General features: G+C 42.3%; 1 protein-coding gene across 8 annotated transcripts in view; it reads right to left on the bottom strand.

Moving 5' to 3' along the window:
• Positions 1 to 23,514, bottom strand: part of TLK2 (tousled like kinase 2) — a 109,124-nt gene that overhangs the window by 8,352 nt on the left and 77,258 nt on the right. For all 8 annotated transcript variants that reach the window (XM_056127244.1, XM_056127249.1, XM_056127243.1 and 5 more), the window contains 7 exons: positions 21,631 to 21,697; positions 20,307 to 20,404; positions 18,848 to 18,929; positions 14,249 to 14,340; positions 8,035 to 8,124; positions 3,789 to 3,958; positions 1,859 to 1,997 (listed from right to left, as the gene is read on the bottom strand). In XM_056127244.1, the coding sequence (XP_055983219.1) occupies positions 1,859 to 1,997; positions 3,789 to 3,958; positions 8,035 to 8,124; positions 14,249 to 14,340; positions 18,848 to 18,929; positions 20,307 to 20,404; positions 21,631 to 21,697 (738 nt within the window). The remainder of the gene's footprint in view (positions 1 to 1,858; positions 1,998 to 3,788; positions 3,959 to 8,034; positions 8,125 to 14,248; positions 14,341 to 18,847; positions 18,930 to 20,306; positions 20,405 to 21,630; positions 21,698 to 23,514) is intronic.

Here is a 23,514-nt window from a genome sequence, read left to right as displayed (position 1 = left end):
GGGTTGCACCCAGCAACGCTCTGGGGCCCAGGTGATACCGGGAATCAAACCGGAGGTTCCTCCAAGCAAAGCATGAGCCCCAGCACTGAGCCACCTCTCAGTCCTATTCCTTGTTTACTGTGAAAACTCTTCAGATGTAAAGAGTAAGCACCATCTGGACTCCACAGTCATTGATGTGTGGCTGATCCTGCTCACAGACACTTCCCCTAAGATAAGCAGATCCCAAACATATTATTTTTATTTGAATTCCAAATAATGATGAAATAGCACTGTAGCACTGTCCTCCTGTTGTTCATCGTTTGCTCGAGCAGGCACCAGTAACGTCTCCATTTGTGAGACTTGTAGTTACTGTTTTTGGCATTATCGAATACACCACAATAGCTTGTCAGGCTCTGCTCTGCAGGTGGGATACTCTCGGTAGCTTGCCGGGCTCTCCGAGAGGGACGGATGATGAAATAACAAAAAATAAATTCCAAATGCCAAACATATAGCTTAGGAAAGAGAACAAAGTTAGCAATGAAGCAACTCGTTGAAATAAAAAAATAAATACAATAAATTTCAAATGCTGAACATACAGCTTACCAGAGCAAAGTTAGCCAGGAAGTAACTAACTTAAATATGAAAAAGTCTCTGTCCTACAGAAAAGTTCAAACCAAGGTCCAGAGTTTACACTGCAGGGGTTTAGAGTAGAGTGTTTCCAGAATTTCCAACAGCAGATATTTTGTATCATTTAGTGACAGGAACACAAACCCATAATAACTACCATAGTGAATAAACATAAATGCAGCTTCTATTTTAAACCTGAAGCCTCATATTTTAGACAGATTTTCACTACAGGGATTATCTACACAAACAGTAAGAAGCAATGGAAAGGAGAAATTTTGTATACATAGTGTTTTTAGCAAAATTTGATATTCTTTAATTTGCATAAATCACATCTGGCTGAACAGAGGGCCACCCCGTGGCGTCTGCTTTAGGGCACCGCCCGTGGCCCCACGTTCTTACTACTCTGGCTAAGGCCCGGGCTAGTGATCTGACCACCTAACCTGAGGTCTAACAGCAACCCGGACAGCAACTTGTCCAGGTTCAGAATCCCCCACACCAATATGCAGCTGCCATGAGTTACCACTGGACACCAGAAGGATGTCACAGAGGGATGTAGTATCTGCACTGCAGGCGTCCTTCAGGTGCTCCCTGTCCGAAGGAGGACATGCACAGATATTTAAGAAAATGTTCCACCACTGTTAACATCCTCGGCATTCATGGCTATGAGCTGCTCCCTGACAAGAATGGTGGAGAGACTTTCTTAAGCAAGGCTATGCTTGCTGTTAGCAGGTATCTATACTGGCCACCACTGCCCAGACAGAGCTGCTATGTGACTGCAAGTCTGTAGCCAATGACCCTGTGTACCCCCACTTTTATGCAATTGGCCTGCAACCCCTAACAATCTGCTTCTCAGCCTTGTTTGCTGATTCTGCCCTGAAATCTGTATCACCTCTCTGACTGAGCTCATTTAGCACAAGGCCTCTAGGCCCCATCTGTGTTTTCTATGGGCAATTCTCCACATGAGCAACCCATTCTCAGCAGTGCCAGACATGGAGCAAACTCTCAATCTAAATACCTGGCCACACAGTCTCTCTCATAACGGTGTTCAATAAAGTAAAGCAAAAATCAGATAAATCAATGTAAACTCCGAGCCCAACATCTGAAAGAGAGTAGTCTGGGGCTAAAGTACAATCTTGGGCCACTATACTGTCACCTGCGTGGCCGGATAGCAGTGAGCAAGCACCACTGCTTCGGCGCACATCCAGTCACATCTCCCCCGGGTGTCCCACCGGCAGATGTCCCGGATACCTACCAATAAGTACCAGCACCTTGTGATGTCAGCTCCATGCCATCCACAGAATTGTAGCTGTCATCATCCATGATCTTGGAAAGACCAAAATCTGTGATTTTTATCTCTCCACACGCTGTACCATTTACTAAAAGAATATTACCTACAAAAGAGAAAACTCTTCATGAATAATTTTTTTAAAAAATCTTACTAATTAAGAGAAAAATCCAAAGTGACAACAGATGAGAAGGCGACTCTTGCAGCCAACAGCAAACATCAAATCCCTGGAAGCAGCGATATGGAGGCCAGGTGCTGGGGGAATGTCATCTGTGTCTGGCTACAAAATTTTCCAAGAATCATCTGTTTAATGTGCCAAAACCACCAGTATGAACAGTAGAAAAATTTACTTGAAAAAATAAAATTTCATTTGTACAGGCAGTCAAGAGTAATGAGGAAGTTTCATCTGAACTTCCAGTAAGGATCTCTAACCATTCAGCTTCTAGGGAGTTTAAGGGAGTTAGGGTGGAAATCACAAAAAAAAAAAATGTGTGAGAGACTCAAAGCTAGTCCCACAGCGCCACCTACAGCTCCTATGGCAGGAAAATTCTTTAGATAAAATACTCCGAATCCAGTGATGAAAAACCCAATCATACAACTGTCATTAAAAAAAAAAAAGTTACTCCATTGTAAGGTAAAGGTAAAGGTAAAGGCCCTCCCGTTGATCGTCGATTTGCTCGAGCGGGCCCAGTAACGTCTCCATTGGAGACTTTGTTGTTACTGTATCTGGCATATCGAATACTCTCGGTAGCTTGCCGGGCTCTCCGAGAGGGGCGGAGGAATCGAACTCGGGTCGGCCATGTTGGCCGCTTGTAAGGCAAACGCCCTACCCGCTGTGCTATCGCTCCAGCCCCTAATGTAATTAAATTTTAGTATTTTAGGGGCCAGAGTGAGAGTATAGCGGGTAGGGTGTTTGCCTTGCACTCAAATTCAATCCCTGGCATCCCATGGTCTTGTGAGCACTGCCAGGTGAAATTCCTGGGCACAGAGCCCTTATCAGTGCGTGGTGTGGCCCCAAAGTAAAACAAAAGAAGAATGGGGGAAAAGTGAACAGTAAGACTTAATATGTAGCAGCTAGAAGAGAAATGCAAAGTCAACAACCGCCTACATTTGAGCAGCGAAGGGTGTGGAGCACTGGTGGTGCTCAGGGCTATTCCTGGAGGAGCTGGGGACTGAGGTTACAGCCTTCCATTGGGCACACGCAAGGCAAGTGCTGTAACCCCTGTACCATCTCCCCAGTCCCAGGAGTCAGCCATCTCTGTCAAGCGAACATTCACACAATTCTCAGAGGACAATGATGTAAAATGAAGGGAGGAAACCTAAACTGGCCTCTACTCTGCTCAGAGCTATGGGAAGTTAGTGACCATACAAGAAGATGAGAATCTTAGGCCTAAGAAGACCTTGGGGTTCATGCTCCACATGAAGGACGCTTGGGTTCGGCCCTCAGGTCCACCTGAGCAATGCCAGGCAGGGCTTCACCCTACTGTACTCCCCCTCCCTAAATGTAATGAAAATCTCTGCTCACAGGCACTGGAATGAGAGGCATACGTGCAAAATCAGTCATTAGCTTCTGGACTTTGAACAAAGTTGAGAATGCATTACACGGCATGAGTAATGGGACAAAACCAAAACTGAGCCTGCCAGGAAGCTTTCTCGGTCCTTGTGAGCTGCCCTCAGCAGTACCCTCATTTCTGCAGAGCCGCTGTGTCCGGCCACCCTGAGATTGGGGCTTCATGGCCAGGACCTGCCCACAGGGCACCAACCCACCAGGCCGCCCAGAACACCGGATGTCATCAGGCCGTCTTGGCACCTACCACCTGCTTTAACTTTATGAAACTAAAAGTCAATTATCAGACCAAAGAAATCCAGCAAAGAGCCTACCGAGAGTTGGACATACCTGGTTTGAGGTCATAGTGTATGATGGGAGGTTTTATTTCATTTAAGTACTTTAAAGCATTCACAATCTGCATGATAATGGATCGGGCCTCTTTCTCCGACATTAATTTGTGTTGTTTCAGGTAGAAGTCCAGATCATTTCCCTCACAGTATTCTAATACTGTACAAAACCTAAAGGGGGGGGGGGGGGGAAATTCCCAACATTTGACCATTATAGAGCATATAGATTAAATACATTTTTCAAGAGAAAATTTTAGGTTATTAGTGCCTCTATCCTTTTGTATTTGTTCCTTAAAATATTCCTATCCCATTCTTTACTCAGTTTTAGCATACCTGAGTGGTTTACAGGAAGAAAACCAGCTGGGGAAGAGGCTCTCTCCCCTTCCTCTGGAATCTGTCCTGCCAATCTCCCCCCTTGACAAACCTCTTCTATAATCCAGACAATTAAGAACACTGACCAAGAATACTAGCTCTATACATATCTTTGTGGAATCTTCTCTTTGAGATAGCTCAAACGGTCATCAGAGGCTGCATTTCTTTTCTTTTTTTTCTTTTTTATGTTTTAATTTTTATTAGTGAAACACCATGAGGTACAGTTGTAGACTTACAAATTTTTGTGCTTGGGTTTCAGTTATACAATGATCAAGTACCCATCCCTCCACCAGTGCCCATTTTCTACCACCACGGGTCCCAGTATCCCTCCCACCCCCCATGCCCCACCATCCCACCCTGCCTCTGTGGCAGGGCATTCCCTTTTGTTATCTCTCTCCTTTTGGGTGTTGTGGTTTGCAAAAGAGGCATCGAGTGGCAATCATGTTTGGTCTATAGTCTACTTTCAGCATGCTTCTCCCATCCTGGGAGGATCCACAGGCTGCACTTCTGAACAAACACACGATCAAGCACAGATTCACAGCAGACCTTCCACATGCCCCGTGTGTGGGCTCTTGAGGAAGACACTAGGCTTTGCCCACGACCCAAGCACTGTCTGCATCTACATTTCGTGTTTGGCACAAAACTGCACTACAATGTCTCTTTAAAACAAAGTATAAAAGAGCTTTAAAAGTATCTGTGGTTCTAATAATTAATCACACGGTATGAGTTTTTCCCCTTGTTGTATCACTTTATCATACAGACCTTATTTGCATACTACAAAAACAGTATACAAAAAAACCTACATACTATTTAGTAAGGACCATATGTCTATCACCCAAGGCCATTACAAGCTAAAGAGAGATTTTCTAAATTGTTTGAATATTCTTGAGAGATAAACACCTTCTCAATAGGGGTCGAAACAATAGTGTACAGAGGGTAGGGCGCTTGCTTTGCACATGGTGAACCGGAGTTCAGTCCTCAGCACTATATATGACCTTCTGAGCCCCGCCAGAAGTGATTCCTGAGCACAGAGGCAAGAGTAACCCCTGAGAATGCTGGGCATGGCTGAAAAGAAAAACCCAAAACAAAACCTTCTGAACAAGTCTAATGTGACAAAGTGGGGATCACTCCGGGTCTAGTCAGGAAATAAAACCAGAGGAGTGAAACAGAGATGCTTGAATTCAGAGAGCAAATCACACAGATACAGAAAGAGCAACAGTACCCAGAAATCATTCAGAGCAGGAAGCCAATTAGCATCCTGAGACAAGAGGGTCAGAGGGAAGAGGAGATGAAACCCCCATGCAGGAAACTGGAACCCAACTACCATTAATGCTGTTTCCCCACAGGTTACACCCAGCGGAACCTAGAGGACCCTGGTGGACAGTTCATCAGTTCATCACAGTTCACCCAGTGGAACCCAGAGGACCCTGCTGCATCAGTTCTTCTGAGGTACATAACAGGGACTACTCTGGGACCAGCACTGTGGGCCTCAAGGCACTTTGAGGCCCGCAGCCATGAAACTTGGATACGCAGTCTGTTGGATGCTGAATCACATCAACATTCTATGTTCCTTATGAAAATCTTAACATATATTTGGGAAAAAATGTCTGAAGTGACAAAAATGGCTCTCTAATTGAAGTCTGAAATTTAAGACACAAATGTTCATGCTCAGTGAAATGTATGATTTGACCCAAAGGCACAGTGGAAATTAAAATCTTTTAATACCCAAACAACTCTCAAAAGACTATGACAGTCTAACTTTTATGTTTTTGTGCCACACCCACCAGTGTTTGGGGCTTCCTGGTGGGGCTCAAGGGACCATATGGGATGCTGGGGTTCAAACAGGGGTTGGCTGTGTGCAAGGCAAGCACCCTGCCCACTGTACTATCTCTCTGGCCCCATTCTGACTTACTTTTGGTGAAAAATTTATCACATACAATAGAAAGGAAAAAGTAAACATAACTCAAGAATAATATAGAATCAACCCAGTCTCTCTGGCTTAGTGTGTATATGACTCAAGACAGTAATAATCCAAATCACTACATCATCTCCGAAATGTTTTCTTCCTTTGGATGGGGGGGGGCTTGGGCTACACCCGGTGATACTCAGGGGTTACTCCTGGCTTTTCACTCAGAAATCAGTCCTGGTAAAGGTTGCAAGAAGGCCATACAGGATGCCGAGGATCAAAACCCAATAGGTCATGTGCAAGGCAAGCACTCTATCCACTGTACTATCATTCCAGCCCCTGAAATGTTTTTTAGATTTACATTTAAAGGAGAGTAACATTAATCAAGAAATTTACTCAATAATCAAGAAATTTACTCAAAACAGAAGAGCGATGTCACTCTGTGGAGATCTGCTCTCTAACTAGCTATTATTCTTTTTTTTTTCTTCTTTTGAGTTACACCCAGTGATGCTCAGGGGTTACTCCTGGCTCCTGGCGGGCATAGGGGACCATATGGGATGTCAGCATGTAAGGCAAGTGCCCTGCCTGCTGTACTATCGCTCTGACCCGCACACTGTCTATTTTTCTGAATCCCATTCCAGGCTAAAAGACATGACAATGCCTTGTACCAGGGTCACCCTAAGGAAAGGGGCAGCTGGGTGGATGGAAGAGGGGACAGTTTATGTTTGAAAGGGAACTGTATGATAACTTCTAAATGTGGGTGGGCTCTCACACAGCAATTTCTGAGACAACTGCTGTCTGGAACAGGTACTAACTCCAAACTAGCAAAATCCATGCCGGGCGCCCAGAAGGGAAGGCTGTAGGCCAGAGCGAGGCTATCTTCTGAGATTCACTTTAGACTCTTGTCGAGTATACACAAATGCTAATTTTGGGGGTTAAAATCCTGCATAAATCCACAAGTGCTAGGTTTCCAGGTAATAAAACAAAGCCATCAAAGCTCTGACATATCTGAAGGCCAGAGAAATGACAGAACTTCTCTGGTCTTCCAGAATTTTCACGATCAAGTGGCGAGAAGCTGGCCTGAGATCTGTCCCCGTGCTACTATCCTCTCAGCTTTGAACCTGCATTAGTATGGAAGTAACTGACATGCTGATTGTCATGTCTCTGATTGTGCCATTTTCGTTCTCATTCTAGAATAAGCTCACATTTCTGGTACGTTTTTCTAAAAAACAAATCTGTCAATGTTCATTAGCCACCCCAAAGTGAGGCGAAGCCTTTCCCAAACCACACTCAGCTGCTGCTTAGGGTGCGGAACGTGGGCACCAAGAGCTGCAGCCGGTCTCCAAGAGAAATTTTGTAATAAAATGATATATATATATATATATATATATATATATATGAGACACCCGAATTCTGATAGATATGTGATTCCAGGCAAATTAGAGTGCAGAATAGCTTATCTATCAAGTACATCAGCAGGAGTTCTAAGAGCTAGGGAACAGGAGGGATATAAGCAAAGGTGTGAGATTTCTTTCAGAGATAGTGAAAATGTCAGAAAATGGATTATTGTGATGGTTACACATTATCTGTGAATATGCAAGAAACCACTGAAGTGCATACTTTAAATGAGTGACCTGTAAGGAAAACTGTATCTCAAAAGTTGTTTTTTTTTTCTCTTCAAATTTGATAGCTTGAGACTGCAAGTGCAAGGAGCATTTACGCAACAGAAATGGGCAAACCCTCTCTCCAAGCTGTCAACATTTGTATGGCATGGCTGTACATATGTTATGGCCCAAAAAGTATTATTAGTCCAAATCTTAATTCTTATGTCATTTTTGTCCACAACTGAATCTATTTGCTTTGATTTAGTTATGAAGTATTTCCTCAAAAGTATTTCCTGGACCCAAATGAGACTTTTCCATGAGGGTTCAACATATTGCAAGAAAAAAAATGGCACAACAATACTCACGAGTCAGTGTCCAGTGAAAAGTAATCATACAGCTTAACTATTCTGGGATGATCCAGTTCCTTATGAATCCGGTATTCCCTACATGCGTGCCTACAAAACAACATTGAAAAGAAAAACATTTTGTTATGTGGCCTTTTAGAACTCTTCGAGTATACTCCTAAATAGTCTTTTTTTTTCTTCACTGTTTCCACATTTCATTCTATTCCTTTTCATCTAACTGGTTGTCTTACCTTTCCTCATCCTACTTTCTTGACTACTATATGTCAAGCTGTTGAGAAAATAGAATGTGCTCACAAATTTTTGAACTAATAGCTGTAGTAATCTTTTATTCTCTTACGATCACTTTATGACCATTTCACCTCTGTTACACAGCAGATATTTAGATATCAGACACTTTTCTCCTTGAATGTAAGTCACATCTACCAATATATCTACCGTTATATCAAGGGTTACAACAAGGGGGTCAATTTGAGCACACAAACTCCTTGTAAAAGAGGATTATGGGTTACAAAAGATAATTGTAAGTGTTTTGTGCTTCCTAGCTTTTGTGGTGGCAGGGATGAATCCAGAGCCACAACCACATGAGGAATACTCTCTAGGACATCTGGAGCCCTGGATTTAGATGTGCTTGATTCCTTTCCTTACAAAAAAAAATTTTAAGAGCTATCAGTTTTATTTTTATAGAAGAAATATTGAAATCATGGAACCCTGTTTTTTAAAAAAACAATAGTTTAATATTTGTATTGATATGTTTTATAAAGTACTTTTTTAGCTGAAAATCACTTAATAAGGTTAGAAACAAAATGTACTATATGATATTCATACAATAAATTTAAAAATAATAGAGCAAAAATAATAGAGCAAGTTTATACAATATAGTTAATTTTAAAAATAGTCAAACGCCTACTTACAAAGAGGGCAGCAAGTAACAACTATATCAAATTATCTAGCAGAATTTATGGGGCTGGAGAAGGCGCTGGAGAAGAAGCGGGGAAGGCGCTTCTCTTGCACACAGTTGACATGGGTTTAATCCCCAGCATCCCATATGGTTCCGTCAGTACCACGAGGAGTAATTCCTGAGTGCAGCCCCTAAGCATCACTGGGTGCCACCCCAAAACAAAAAATCTAGCACCAGTTTGGGGCATTCAGGTACAAGTGTCATATAAGAAAAACTTTCTATAATATGGTAAAATAAAACCAAAAAATTGATGATTTCTAAACTTGGCCTTGTCCAACATATACACAGAAAGCTCTCACGCCAAAAGAAGAAAAGGACACTCCCGAAATTCGGTAATTCTGCAAACCAAAGAAGAGCAATGAAAAGGGGGTTTCAAATCCAAACAATCTGGGGCTCCCCTCTCAGTGGCTAGAGCCGTGAGTGACTCATTACCCCCACCCTCCCGTCCAGAGCAGCGGGGTCCCGCTTCAGGATGCGGCTGTCTTTAAGGTGAGCCCCTCCCTCTCCACCCCAGCCCCAGTGGCCCTGCCGACACCCAGTCCCCCATTTCCTGAGACTGCTGTACACCACTGAACCTCATGCTAAGGCCAGTGGGAAAATGCAGGGTGGGAATTCAGTCACACCCAGTGATGATCAGGGGTTACACTCAGGAAATACTCCTGGCGATGCTCAGGGAACCTGGTGGGATGCCGGGGACAGAACTCAAAATATCCCCAATAAAAGCCCCGCAACAAACGGAGGTGGAGTCACACTTGCCTGTCCCACTGCAGTACCATTAAGTAGTGATGGAAATAGAATACACTAACAGTCATCTGTCAGTGTAAAACAACAAATCAGGCCAGTACTCAGATAATCGGGTCTAAGGCTCCACTGCCAGCGCTCACAGACTCTCAGAACAATGCGAACAGGCCCTGGGCTGCACCTGCAGTCACAGTCCAGGCAAGCCTTGAGTTCATCAAAATTCTCCAGTGCAGTTGAGGAGGACCTCAAGTCCACACTCACATCCACACAAATGAGGCAATGGAAAGTAAGCAAGCACTGGAAGAGAAACGAAATCAACTCAAAGAAGAGTGATCATGAACGAATCCATACAAATGAAACTGAAGGTGTGAAAGACCACGTCAGCAAGACACTGTGGTCAGCTAAGACCCTTACCAAAAGAGAAAGGGGAAGAAGAAGAATCAGTGGAAGAGGAGCTGGAGTGGAGGACAATACAGTGGGGAGGAAGTTTGCCTTCCATGCAGCTGACCGTGGTTCAATCCCTGTCATCCCATATGGCCTGTCAAGCACCACCAAGAGTGATTCCTGAGTGAAGAGCCATGAACAACAACCCCTGAGCTTTGCTGGGTGTGGCCCCCAAAATAAAACAAACAGAAACTGGTGGAAGACAAGTTCTGAGGTAGAACTTCTCTCTCTAGACTCTGGAGGGAGGCTTCTGCAGATTCAAGGGGCCCAAAGAAACCCAAAAAGTGCCGAACAAAATAGATGTGAACAAAACACCAAGACACACTAATCAAAATGGCGAGAGTCAGAGACAGACTACTTACAGCACCACGAGAGAAACAAAAACCTCAAATACAAGGGAAATAACAACAATCTCCCATATTGAATCACATAAGCAAGGGAGAAAAATGGGAAAATGCTAAATAAAGTACTAATGAATATTCAAAGCACTAAATGAAAAAAGCTTTCAACCTAGAGTCAACTACCCCGCAAGGGTATCATTTTAGATTTGAAGGAGGGATAAAATCTTTCTGAGAGAAATGAAAGTTGGGGACATCTGCTATAAATAAACCAACCTTGCAAGAATTACGCAAAGGCCATGTATGAAGAGCAGTGGCCAACTGCAAAGGAAACCAATCCCCACACAGAAAAATGGTGACTCGGTTTTTTATATCAAAATCTTTCTGGGGGGCTGGAGCAATGGTACAGTAGGTAGGGAGTTCGCTTTGCACACAACTGACCCAAGTTTGGTCCCTGGCACCCCATTTGATCCTCTGAGCCTGCTAGGAGTGATCCCTGAGTGCAGAACCAAAAGTAGGCTCTGAACATTGTTGGGAGTGGCTCAAAAACAAACAAAAAATTAATTCCTCTGATTGTTGAGGGACTAAACTCTCCCATCAAAAGTAGTTGGATGGGGCCAGAGCAATAGTACAGCAGGTAGGGCATTTACCTTGCATGCAGCAGACCGGGTTCAATCCCGGAATCCCATATAATCCCCTGAGCAGGGCCAAGAGTAAACCCTGAGTATCTCTGGGTGTGACCCAAAAAGGGAGGGGGGAAAAAAAGAAGTTGGATACATCGGAAAATAAAATCCATCTAAAAGTCAGTATCATTCTCAGTGGTGAAAAACTGAACGCATGCCCTCTGAGATCAGACACAAGGCAAGTCCACTGTTTCTACTTTTATTAAATATAGTATTATAAGTCCCAGCAACAGCAATCAGGCAAGAAAAAAATAAATCAAAGGGATTCAAATTGGAAAAGAAGTCTAATTATCTGTATTTGTGACTGACTGAATAATATACATAGAAGACCTAAAGAGTCCACTAAAAAGCGCCTATTAACAATAAACCAATTTAGTCAAGTGGTCAGCTACAAAATCAACACAAAAGTCCATCACACTCCTATACACAAATAATGAACTAGAAGAGAAAGAGATCAGAGACTGCTCCATTCAAAATAGTGTCCAAAAATAACAAGTACATAGGAATCACCTTAACTGAAGAGGTGAAAGATCTATACCATGAAAACAAAGTCATTTAATAAAGAGAGAGAGGACCAGAGCGATAGTACAACAGGCAGAGCATTTGCCTTTCATGTGGCTTACCCGTGTTTGATCCTCAATATCCCACATGGTCCCCAGCACTGCCAGCATAATTCCTGAGTGCAGAGCCAGGAGTAACCCCTAGGCATTACCGGGTGGGCCACCCCTCTACCAAACAAAAGGGAAGAGAGGATTTAGAGAAATAGAACAGTAGACAGGGTGCGCACCTTGCACACAGACAACCTGGGTTTAATCCCTCAGAGCACTGCCAGGAGTGATCCCTGAGAGCAGAGTCAGGAGTAAACACTGACCACCCCTGGGTGTAGCCCAAAAACAAAAACAAAAACAAAAGAAAGAAATACAAGTGCTGGAGCAATGGCACAGCAGGTAAGTAAGGCCTTGCCAGGGAGAGTTATCTAGTCTGCACAACAAAGCCTGGCTGCTGAGAGTATCTCATCTACACAACAAAGCCTGGCAAGCTACCCCTGACTGTATTCAATATGCCAAAAACAGTAATAACAAGTCTCACAATTTGTTGTGAGACATTACTGATGCCTGCTTGAGCAAATTGATGAACAACAGGGGGACAATGCCACAGTGCTACAAAATGATAATATGTGGCGAGAGAACTTGTCTTGCAGGCAGATGACCCAGGTTCAATCCCTAGAACCACATACAGTTTGCCCTGAGTCCTGCCAGGAGTGATCCCTCAGCACAGAGCCAGGAATAAAGACCTGAGCTGGGTATGGCCCCAAAACAAGAAATAAAAAGCAAACAAAACAAAGCAGAAACAAAAACAAAAGAAAAAGAAGAGACAGAAGACCTTAGGAAATGGAAAAATATCCCATGTTCATGGATTAGAAGAATCCACATTGTCAAAATGGTGGTGCTTCTGAAATTATTATGTAAATTCAATGCAATCTTCATTTAAATTCTTCAAGGATTTAGAATGGTAAATGATAAACTTTGTACATAACCATGAAATACCCCAAACAGCCAAAGTCATATCGAAAAATAAAATACTGGGAGTTACTTTATTACCTAACTTGAAACTATATTATAAAGACCAAAATAGCATGGTCCTAGAATATGGACTGAATCTCCAAACCCAAGGTTAGAATCAAGAACCCAAACACAAGCCTCCAGATCGAGGTAGGGTGCTTGCCTTGCACAAAGTCGACCTGGATTTGATCCCCAACATCTCATATAGTCCCCTGAACACTGCCAGCAGTAATTCCTTAGTAGAGAGCCAAACACTAGGTGTGGTCCAAAATCAAAAAGAGTTTCTACATAGTAAAAGAAATATGGGCTAAAAGGCAAAAACACCCAACTGAATGGGAGAAAAAAACTGCACTCAACACATTATATATCCACGATATATGAAGTAGTCAGTCACAAAGATCAACAACAAAGATATAAAAATGTTTCATTTTTCCCATTAGTTATAGAAGTGAATGAAAAGATAACATCAACGTTCACTGCTTTTAGCCCTCAAAATATGAGTTCTTATATAAGACAAAACTGCTTTTATATAAAGAAGTTTGGGGGCTTTACCATAAAAGCCATCTCCTCCTGTCGGGACTGGGCTAGTCTAGCTCAGTATGAGTGCCTACAACAAGGAAACAATACCAAGTCCGGGGGGACCTAACAGCAAACACTCTGGGGCATGCAAAGCTACAGGGCCCAAACTCCAACACTCTAGCGCTGGAGGGCGGGGGGCCAGAGACAGGAAAACCTGACATTAGTGGAAGGCAGAAACTCACAACTGCACCTGTAAGCACGATTCCTGCCGAGGTGACCTCCAACCCCACCCCAGGCACAGAGGAAGGCCACGGTGGCCTCCTTGTGAGAAACAAGCACAAGTAATGGGACAGTGCAGACAGTCACTGAGGTGGTAAACTACGAAGGATGAAGGCGGGGGGAGAGAGGGTGGGCATGGCGCTACTAAAGAGATGGTACAGGCAAATAAGTACCAACGAGGAGGCACATCAGATGCCACACTGTCTCCTGCATAATAAAACTACTGAGGCAGCAGAAAAGCCCCCCACCCCCAAGTTCCCTAAGCCAGCACTGTGGGTAACGATGACAGATAACAGATAACAGTTTCTGACACTTGGCTTCAGTGTTCGGTTTCTTAACATTTTAAGAACTGTGATTCGCAAAGTTCCAGATATTTGAGTTTTAGGCCCACAGTATTCCAGCACCCGTCCCCCTACTGTGGAGACTTGACTTGTTTATGTGACTAAGCTTAGCCACCGCAGGAGGGGAGCTGGTTAGACTCAGAGGCCTGGGATGGAAAGTTGATGTTTCAACACAGGCAGCCATTTCTTAACCACTACTCAAATGCTCCCTCTTCGGTAAGAGAATAAAGTCTCTTCCCTAGCACGGCTGTGAGGATGAAATGAAGTAACAATGAACGTAAAACAGAACAGTGCTCAAATTATAGCTATTACCAAATTTTGAAAAATCAGATACAACAGTATCACTTACTTGTGGTAATTCTCCTTTTTCTCATCTCTCCAGTTTTTATTTAACTGGTGAATTTTCACAGCTACGTATCTTTGTTCTGTTAGATCAAATGCCTACAATGAAAAGGAATAGATCATAATTGTGGATAAAAGCTAATGGGAATTACAGGCAACTAACTTAAAGCTTCTATATTTAGCAGACTAGCACACTCTTAAGTCATAGTACATTAATAAATATAAACAGCAGTGGAGAACAACATATCACGTTCTTGTTTCAGAATTGCGACCATCTTGAAATCTGTGAACAGATCATTTGGAAGTCTCCAGACATGCTGGCACCAAGGGCATTAGATAGTAAAACCAAGCATCCACCACCCACAGAATAGGAGTCCGTGGCCAGCAGTCACTGCCAAACAGCACTCTTTTTTTTAACAGTATCTTCTCTTTATTTGGATCCTTTTCTTTTTTGACAGAGAAATGGACAACAAAAATGATGTACATGCATGCAGAGGTATACTAAGCCTTAATAAAGGAAGGAGAGCCTATGACATTCTTCAAGGTGAATAAACTTTAAGAAGCACTGGTTAACTGATATAAGTCAACCACTGTATGACTCCTCCTAAGTGAAGAACCTTCAGTTTTGCAAGATGAGAAAGTTCTGCAGGCTGCACGGACAGTATGTGGAGAAGGTGTTTGTCTTGCAAACAGCCGACCCAGGCTCAATCTCCAACACCATGTGTGGTACCCAAATCCTGCCAGGAGTGATCCCTGAGCACAAAGCCCAGAGTATTGCTGGATGTGGCCCAAAAACACAAAAACAAAGAAAAAAAACCAAAAAAAAACAGAAAAAGCTCTGCACGTGTTTCATAACAACATGAGTCAACTTAACAGAATTAAACAATGCACTTACAAACTGGACATGGTTAAGATGGTAATACACACACACACACAAAATCTAAGAAACTAAACACAAGACTGAAGAACAAATAAAACAAAGCAAGATAGAAGCTAATTAAGCAGAAACGAATCACAAAGGAGATCTGATTTATTACATCAGAAAGTTAAAGTAAGCATCCAGGTCCACCACCAGGATGTCCTGCTCCATGGAACCAACGGCAGAGAAGACCGTGAGAGCAGTGTTGGTGGCAGACCTGGGGTATTTGTGGAGCCTATTTTTTACTTAATAAGATGAGCACAAGCCAAGATTTCAGGCAAACAATAAGAGATTCCCCTTTCATCTTGGAAATTGATTATAAATCAATTAAAGATTCTGGCATATATAGAATTAGAGAGCAAGATGAAGAAAAATAAATCAACAGCAAGAATTAGAAAACTGGCCTATGATCAAGTTCCCCTGTTTCATAGTATAGGACCAGATTAGAATCTGAAAACTGACATGGAGGGAGTTTGGAATGTATAAAGGCAAAAATATCATCTTGTAAAGTCTAATTAGGTTGTGGCGTGTTTGTTTTTTAAGTCTAAATAGGTTTAGGATTTTATTCTTTGGATTCACTGTGAAGAAGCTGATTGAAGTCATATTAATCTCGCTATTAAGGAAATTGTGTTTGTATTACTGCAACTAGTGCCCGGTTAAAATCCTGTAATACTTAACACATATTTTTCAAAATAAAATAGTAAATGGTTAATTAAAAAAAAAAAGTTAAAGTTCAGTGCTCAGACAGATGCTCAGTGGGCTAGAGGAACCCAGGCGCCCAGGACCCCAGACTCCATCCCCAGCACCACATGGTACCTGAGTACTGCGGGGAGTGTCCCCTTCCGACAGTACTGCTGGGTCTCGCCCAAAAATAAAAGATAAAAAAAATAAACTTAAAAAATTTTAATTAAAATTTGATTCATGGGACTGGAGCGGGTAGGGCGTTTGCCCTGCATGCAGCCAACCCAGGTTCGATTCCCAGCATCCCATATGGTCCCCCAAGCACCGTCAGAAGTAATTCCTGAGTGCAGAGCCAGGAATATGCCCTGAACATTGCCAGGTATGGCCCACACCACACCTCCTCCCTGCAAAAAAATAGTTGATTCATAAGAGGGAAACATAAAACTTATCTCTGGTCTATTAGTCAAAAAATACAAAAATGACTAAGGGATGACTAATATTCTTTGGTCAAGGTAAAAAGACTTGGTGGAAAAAAATAAACAACCAAAACTGACTTCAAGGTTGGAGAGATAGTACAGTGGGTAGGGTGCTTGCCTTGCACGCTGCCAATCTGGGTTTGATCCCCAACATCCCAGCTCATCAGGAGTGATTCCTGAGTGCTGAGCCAGGAGTAACCCCAGATCATTGCTAGGTGGGGTCCACCTTTCCTCTTCAGAAAGAGGAGAGGGGCATGATGGCTCAACCATCAGGGCCTGGAAGGCTGGGCCAACGCCTTCCTCCAGAGGACAGGCGGGTGCAGGGAGGCCTCCAGGCATAGTGCAGCCACCATGCGTGAGTCTGAGATCGAGCCCCCACACCACAAAGCAGTGCAGAATCCACCAGGACAACCAAAGATGGCAATGACACCTACCGAGACCATTTTCTGAATTGGCTGAAAGGAACTTTCCAGGAGCCACAGCCTGTGTCACGTAAAGCATTTCAGAGGGAGCAGGAAACTCCTAACCGTGACAGCAAAGCTAGACAACGCTGCCTACACAGGGAGAGGACTATGGCCAGTTCCACCATCAACACAGAAAAATATGGGTAAGATACTAGAAAGCCAAATCAGCAGGACAATTAAAATGGCACCACAGTTCCGGAAATGAACAGTGGGGACAGTCACATGAACACTTCGAATACACACTTAATGCCATGGAACACTTAAAAATGAGTAAAATGACTAAGTTTATGTTTATATCTCAGTGAAGAGGAAAGAGGAAAAGAAACTACAGCTTGTTTTCTCAAGCCCGTGTTCTCTGGTGAACATGCATTTCTCTGCCTCTCTTTGCTTGTGTGTTAGCTTGCTCATTCAGACCCACATGTCCCTGGAACATTTACCTCTCTCTGCTTTTTTCCACTCTGGATAAGTCCATGTTCCTCTTTTCTCCCCTCACATCTTTCTTTTTTCTACTTAAGGTTTGTTATTTTTTAAAAAATTGTTATTAAAGCCCCATGGTTTACAAAGCTATTCATAGCCAGGTTTCAGATACACTATGAATCCACCATAATGTCTTCTTTCCTCCACCAAGGTTCCCACCCACTCCTCTCAAGTCCTTCTAGGAAAATTCTTAAACTCCACTCAATAAAAACGATCTTATTTCACTTTAAAAAAAAAAAAAGCCAGGAGATAGGGAGGTGCTTAGTACACATGGCTGGCACCACCAGATCCACGTTCAATTCCAGCACCATGTGGTCCCCTGAGCTTTGAGGGTTGCAGCCCTGGGCCCCAGCCCACCCAGCACCCATGGCACTCAGGCCCAAGCAGCACCTGACCTTACTCTGGCCATGAAGCACTACAGCAGTGGGCAATGAATCACTGGTGAGGCCCTAGACCTTCTGAGCACCAGCTGCTTGGGAAGCCAAAGAAAATGGTGGGAGACACAGCAGAGCTGTTTGTTATCTAAAATAAAAACCAGTAATTTCAGGGGGCCAGGGTGATAATAAAGATGATAGGGCATTTGCCTTGCATGTGGCTGACCTGGGTTCGATCCCCAGCATCCCATGTGGTCCCCCAAGCACTGCCAGGAGTAATTCCTGAGTACAAAGCCAGGAGTGGCAAAAAATAAATAAAAAAGAAAGAAAAAAAGAGACCCAAAAAACAAACCAAAAAAACCTCTAATAGTTTAAAAGATTTCTCATACATAAATTCATATAGGTGTAACATTTTAGAAAACAGAAGCCCCAACGATTCATGCAATGAAAACCACTTCGTTAACCAATTCTGCAGTTAGAAGGCTGGCGCCAGAAACATCTAGAAAAATTTAAGGGGGCTGAGGCTGATAAACAGACCACAGGTGGAAATTCCTCATCTAGTAAAACTTGAGCGGGGGTGTTCATGCTCTGTACTTTGCTGCCCCCTGAAAACCCATAAGCAAGAAACTCCAGGTGTGCACACAGGGTGCAGCGTGACTAGACTATATATTCTGACTTAAAAGGTCACTTTATAAACAAAATACAGGTTTGCAAATAACTTTAAGAGGGGGGGACGAAGAGAGAGGGAGAAGAGTTGGGGTGTCAGAGAGAGAAGGGGAAAAGAAAGGGAAAGAGGAGGGGAAGAGAGAGAGGGAGAGAGACAATGTGGCAAGCTGGAAAGTACGAAATGGGAATGAAATCCAGTATCACTCTACATTCCAGATAGGAACACTGCTCTCCTTTTCCCTGGGTTCTTTCTGGATCAATCCCAGGGCCTCATACATGTGCTTTACCACTGAGCTATATCCCCAATCGCCTGAGTTTTCATTTTTAATCTTCATTTTTATTTTTCAAATTTGAAAGTAGGGCAAATTATTCTATCCTTATTCTCTGATGTTAACTGGGAACATTTCTCCCAAAGGTACAAGTTTCTTAAAGTTTTTTCATTTCAACCAATAGATATCAACCTGCAATTATCATTATTCTAAATGTTCTTCTCCAAGCTGATAATAATAATTTAACCTTCAATCTTTGTACTCAATTCTTCATACTGACCTTGTAAACTTCACTGAAACCTCCTCTACCCAAAAGATGTAACAACAAATATCTGTCATTTAGCGTTGGATGATCTTTAAATCTGTGGAAACAGGAATACGTAACATCCTAAAGTAAAGGACTACAAACTCTTCCATATTTGCAAAACTTCCAGATTATCTAACATACTAAGCACATAATTATAGCTCAGGCTGCTGGCAATCAACTCCAACATGGCTATTTCTGAGCACACAGTAAGGCACACACTCAGAGGCTGAGGAATTACACGGTACTCACGGCGTGTCTCAGCACGCCAGTCAGAGAAGCGGCCTCTTCTGCTCGGCCCCCAGGAAGCGGGTAGACTCAGACTGTACTATCAGGTTCTTTCAAGAACCACACACTTTCTTTAAAACAGAAAGTCTTCAAAAACCAATCACAACCAGACCAGGAAGTTTCCATGATCAACTGTTTCCACACAAGGGTTCTACCTGGTATGTTGTTTTCTTATTTTTTGTTTTTCTGGCTACACCCAAAGATGCTCAGGGGTTACTCCTGGCTCTGTGCTCAGGAATCACTCCTGGTGGTGCTGAGGGACCATATGGGATGCCGGAGATGGAACCCAGGTCAGTCGCAGGCAAGGCAAGTGCCCTGCCCACTGTAATATTGCTCCAGCCCCCATATGTTGTTTTCTAAGAAAAAGAAATGAAAGATTCTGGCACAAATCACTGTGGCCAACACTAAGAGGGCTGAGCACTAGTCACGCTATTGCCTGGCATTCACTCTAGCTCCATCCTGCCCGAGCCCTCAGAAATCTGGACTCAGAAAAATGTGGGAAGGAACAGATTATGGATAGAACCATTTCCAATTGCAACCTGTTTCCCCCAATTTTCATCCCTTAAATGACTTACAAACAAAGGCAGACAATTTATCTGTAAATGTGCTGAATTCAAGAAAGTTTTCCTTCACTGTGGCTCTGGGTGTGGTGAAGGAAACCCTACCATTTACAGTATTATACACCATGGAGCCTAAAAGAAACTAGCATTTTCTGGGGGAAAGAGGGGGAGGAGAGGGTGTCTCTTAAAGATCTCAATATTCAAAATGAGCCCCGGAAATCAATCTGAAACTATGTGTCATTTCAATAATATTCAAATACACATAATTTCACATGATTTCCGTAATTAAGCTTCAGTAGGTAGGTCTGAGAGATTCTCCCAACCATTTACGAACTATAAAATCTTTGTTTTAGTGGCCTATGCTCATGAAAAATGCTGTCATGTACAAGCATTTAAAATATAAATCTAGTGTATTTATACATATGCAAACTAAAAACAAATCGCAATTTTTTTTTTCACAAAATGGTATTTTACCCTGCCGGAGCGTCAAATTTGCCAAATTTCTATTTAGCACCATCACCACTCTACACACTTCAGGTCAGAATCTGCCAGTAACCACCAGCCCCAACACACCCCAGTTTGCTTACTGTGAATTATCTTCGTTATGTATTCTTTTCAGTTCCCTGATATGGAGATTTCTAACCCTTTCTAGCCTTTCCAGCTCTGCCTGAATCTCCGCTTCCTCCTAAAGAAAAAAGAAAAAGAAAAAAACAACTCAGAAGACAGGGAATTTAATCCTTCCAGAATCTCACTTCAAAAACAATAGCACACATTCCTCTTGTGGAAAGTTAAAGGAGGATGTTCAGCACTAAAACAACAACAAAAAAAAAAGTGTTCAGAATTCACAATTCTGCCCCACTTAAAGCTGACACTTTACTCTGAAGTGTAGCTGTGTGGTTGGAGTTGGGGTTGGGGTTGGGGATAACTCTCTTCTTTAAAAAAAAAAGTTATTTCCTGTGGCCCATGAGTTTTCCAAGCCAACTCACAGTGCCCCATCTCCCCAAGCGGCCCCTAGGCTCTGCCACTCCCCCCCTCCCACTCTACCCTGGGCCATGTTCTCTAACTCGGAGCATGTCCCAGCCCCCTGAAAGACTTCTTTTAGGAGTTGAATTTTAATCATCATAAAATCCCAAGTCCAAGAAAAATGAATAAAATTCAAACCATACACAGGAATGCAGAAGCCAAAGTCCTCTGCCTCCGCCCACTCCCTTAAACCAGGTTAAGTTTCTTAGTAACTTTCCAGAAATATTTTATATATATCCATGCAGAATCTGATCTTTTTAAAAAAATAAATAAATAAAAGTATATCTCTGATTATGGTGGTTCTGTTCTGTAAGTGTAAATTACATTTAGTGCCTTAAATTCCAATGATATAATGAGATCTGAGAACTCAGCAGGGGGAAAACAGCAATAGCAACTTATTCAAAATGCTTACTGACCAACCTCATCTTACAGAGATCAGCCACAACCTACGGTCTGCGGAATCCTACAGACGCGCCACCTCCAGCAGAACACCTCAGGGGGCACCTTGCAATGGCACATGAGTGGCACAAAACCTCAGACAATATAGGCACTAAACAAGAACTATTATGTCATTTAAAAATGGTACAATTTCACACACACCCCCATCTTACTGCATGTTTAATTTATGCAGCAAGGTTAACTATTTGTAAATCTTTTGAGTTACAAAGAACCATCCACTGGGATGCAGTGGTGGAAAGTGACTTCTGGAGCCGAGCTGAAGACAGAGAGAGCTGAGTGCCCCCTCTAATGGCAGGGCTGGTAGGCAGAGCTCTCGGGATTTCCGTGAGCACTGGGAACAGACAATTGGCCCAGAGGACCAAGTGGCCCCCACAACAAGGATAAACTCCGAACAGCAATGCTCCACACAAGTTATTTTACTATATTCACCTTTTTAAGGTGACCTAATCTGAGTTTGAAGATTTCTTCTTGTTCATGGTATTCTGCTAATGTTAACCTGGAAAAAAAAAAAACAGCAAAAGTTTCAGTAAATCTTCCAGAGCCTATCTAAAGAGAAACACCAAAGCATGCTATATACAGTTCATTCACGCTCAGTTAAAAATGACCAAAAGATAGGTTATAGGTTATCATGCAATTTTTTGATAAGAGAAAATATATGTACTTTATCAAATGTGATGTGACAGAAGGACTTCAAAGTAAGAAGTCTATTTTGCTTTGTTTTTTTTTTGAGAGAAAAATTAATGAGTTACATGTTTACATTGTTTTTTTTATAAAACAAACTTTATCTCCAAAACTTAATTCAAAAGGAAGTCCATTGGAGAGATAGACAAAATGTGTACATCTAAATTTTTTAAGGGACAAAATATTAAACCCACGAATTTGGTGATTTTTGAGACTATAACAATAAGGAGCAAAAAGACTGGAAAGAGTCAGGACTCGGATTGTGAGAACTGGAGTTCGATGGATAACATGGGCCTCTGGCCACATGGCCTTAGTCAAGCAACTTGATCTCTCAAGTCTCAGTTTCCTGAAAAAGTAGCAAGAAGGACACCTATTCTAACAAAGCTGCTGACTAAAAAAGAAGATGTGAAAAGAGTGTATCAGTTATCAAATGCTAATTTATACACAACTGACAGGGGGCTGACTTGATGGGTGACCACTCACGTCACAGTCTACCTACCCCAATGGCATCCTCATATCTCAAGAATGAGCATGTAAGAAGTGATAGCTTACTCCTCCATCTTCACCCTCTTCACATTCTAGAAGCACACACATATACTTCAAAGTTTTAGATGTCACTGCTTAGATATATTCTAAATAGCAGGAGAAAGAAGAAACAGCTATCCTATCAACCAGATCAACCAGAAAGGGCTATAAAGGGCCCTTAAGGTCTCCTCAAAGAAAATAAAAAGAATAATAAAAGAAGAAATACACCCACTCAGGCTTTTATACCTCTCTGTTCACAGGTGCTTACTTCATTACTCCATTGCAAACTGCTAAAGCGGGAGAAATGAAAAATCATTCCTAAGAATTCTCTCTGCCTTAAGCAGGCTGAAGACAGGAATGGATAATGCAACTCATTCCAAAACTCCAGGCTGTTTTTGGCTTCTGGTCAAAGGAATGAGCCAAGTCAGAGAGACTCTAATTAAAAAGTGGATCAAAGGCCTTCCAGCTTGGACTCCAGATGGCAACTGCTTACTGACACACTGTTAGTCTGGAGTGAATCAAAATTACCGTTCAATGGCAAGGAAACAACCTGTGCATTCTTAAGCCAATGGTTTAATGTAGTACCATGTTGACAAAATGTAAGAATAACAAAAGAAAACACTCCTGAGGTTAGTAAACACGTCTGTCTTCAGAATCTTTCAAACTTGGGCTCCTATCTGGACATTTTAAAAAGGAAAATTTTTTTAAATTTTATGGAGAATGTAGTCTTTACATATTTGGAATTACAGGAATAAAGATGTTCTCCCAATTTAATCACTGTGCAAATGTGGACTGATTCACTCATAAGTAGATAAAATGTGTGTGCCTAAAGCTGAGGGGCATGCCCGTTGTCTCTGTATCCCAGCAACCAGAACAGGATCAAGCATATAAACACTGAACAGTCTTACTAAAAAAATTAAGGGAAGAGCCCTCTCAATGTATACAAAATCTTATAACTGAAACCCAAGCACAAAAATGTTTAAGTCTACAACTGTACCTCATGGTGTTTCACTGATAAAAATCTAAAAAAAAAAAGTATACAAAATCTATGCAGTGAGGACTGGTAAGTCATCTTTCTCATTAGAATGAAGAAAGGTCAGTTTCCAA

The sequence above is a fragment of the Sorex fumeus genome, unplaced genomic scaffold (genome assembly GCF_029834395.1).
Source record: "Sorex fumeus unplaced genomic scaffold, SorFum_2.1 ptg000063l, whole genome shotgun sequence".
Lineage (NCBI taxonomy): Eukaryota > Metazoa > Chordata > Mammalia > Eulipotyphla > Soricidae > Sorex > Sorex fumeus.
The sequence above is the reverse complement of the archived record's forward strand: the minus strand, read 5'-3'. Positions and strand labels throughout refer to the sequence as shown.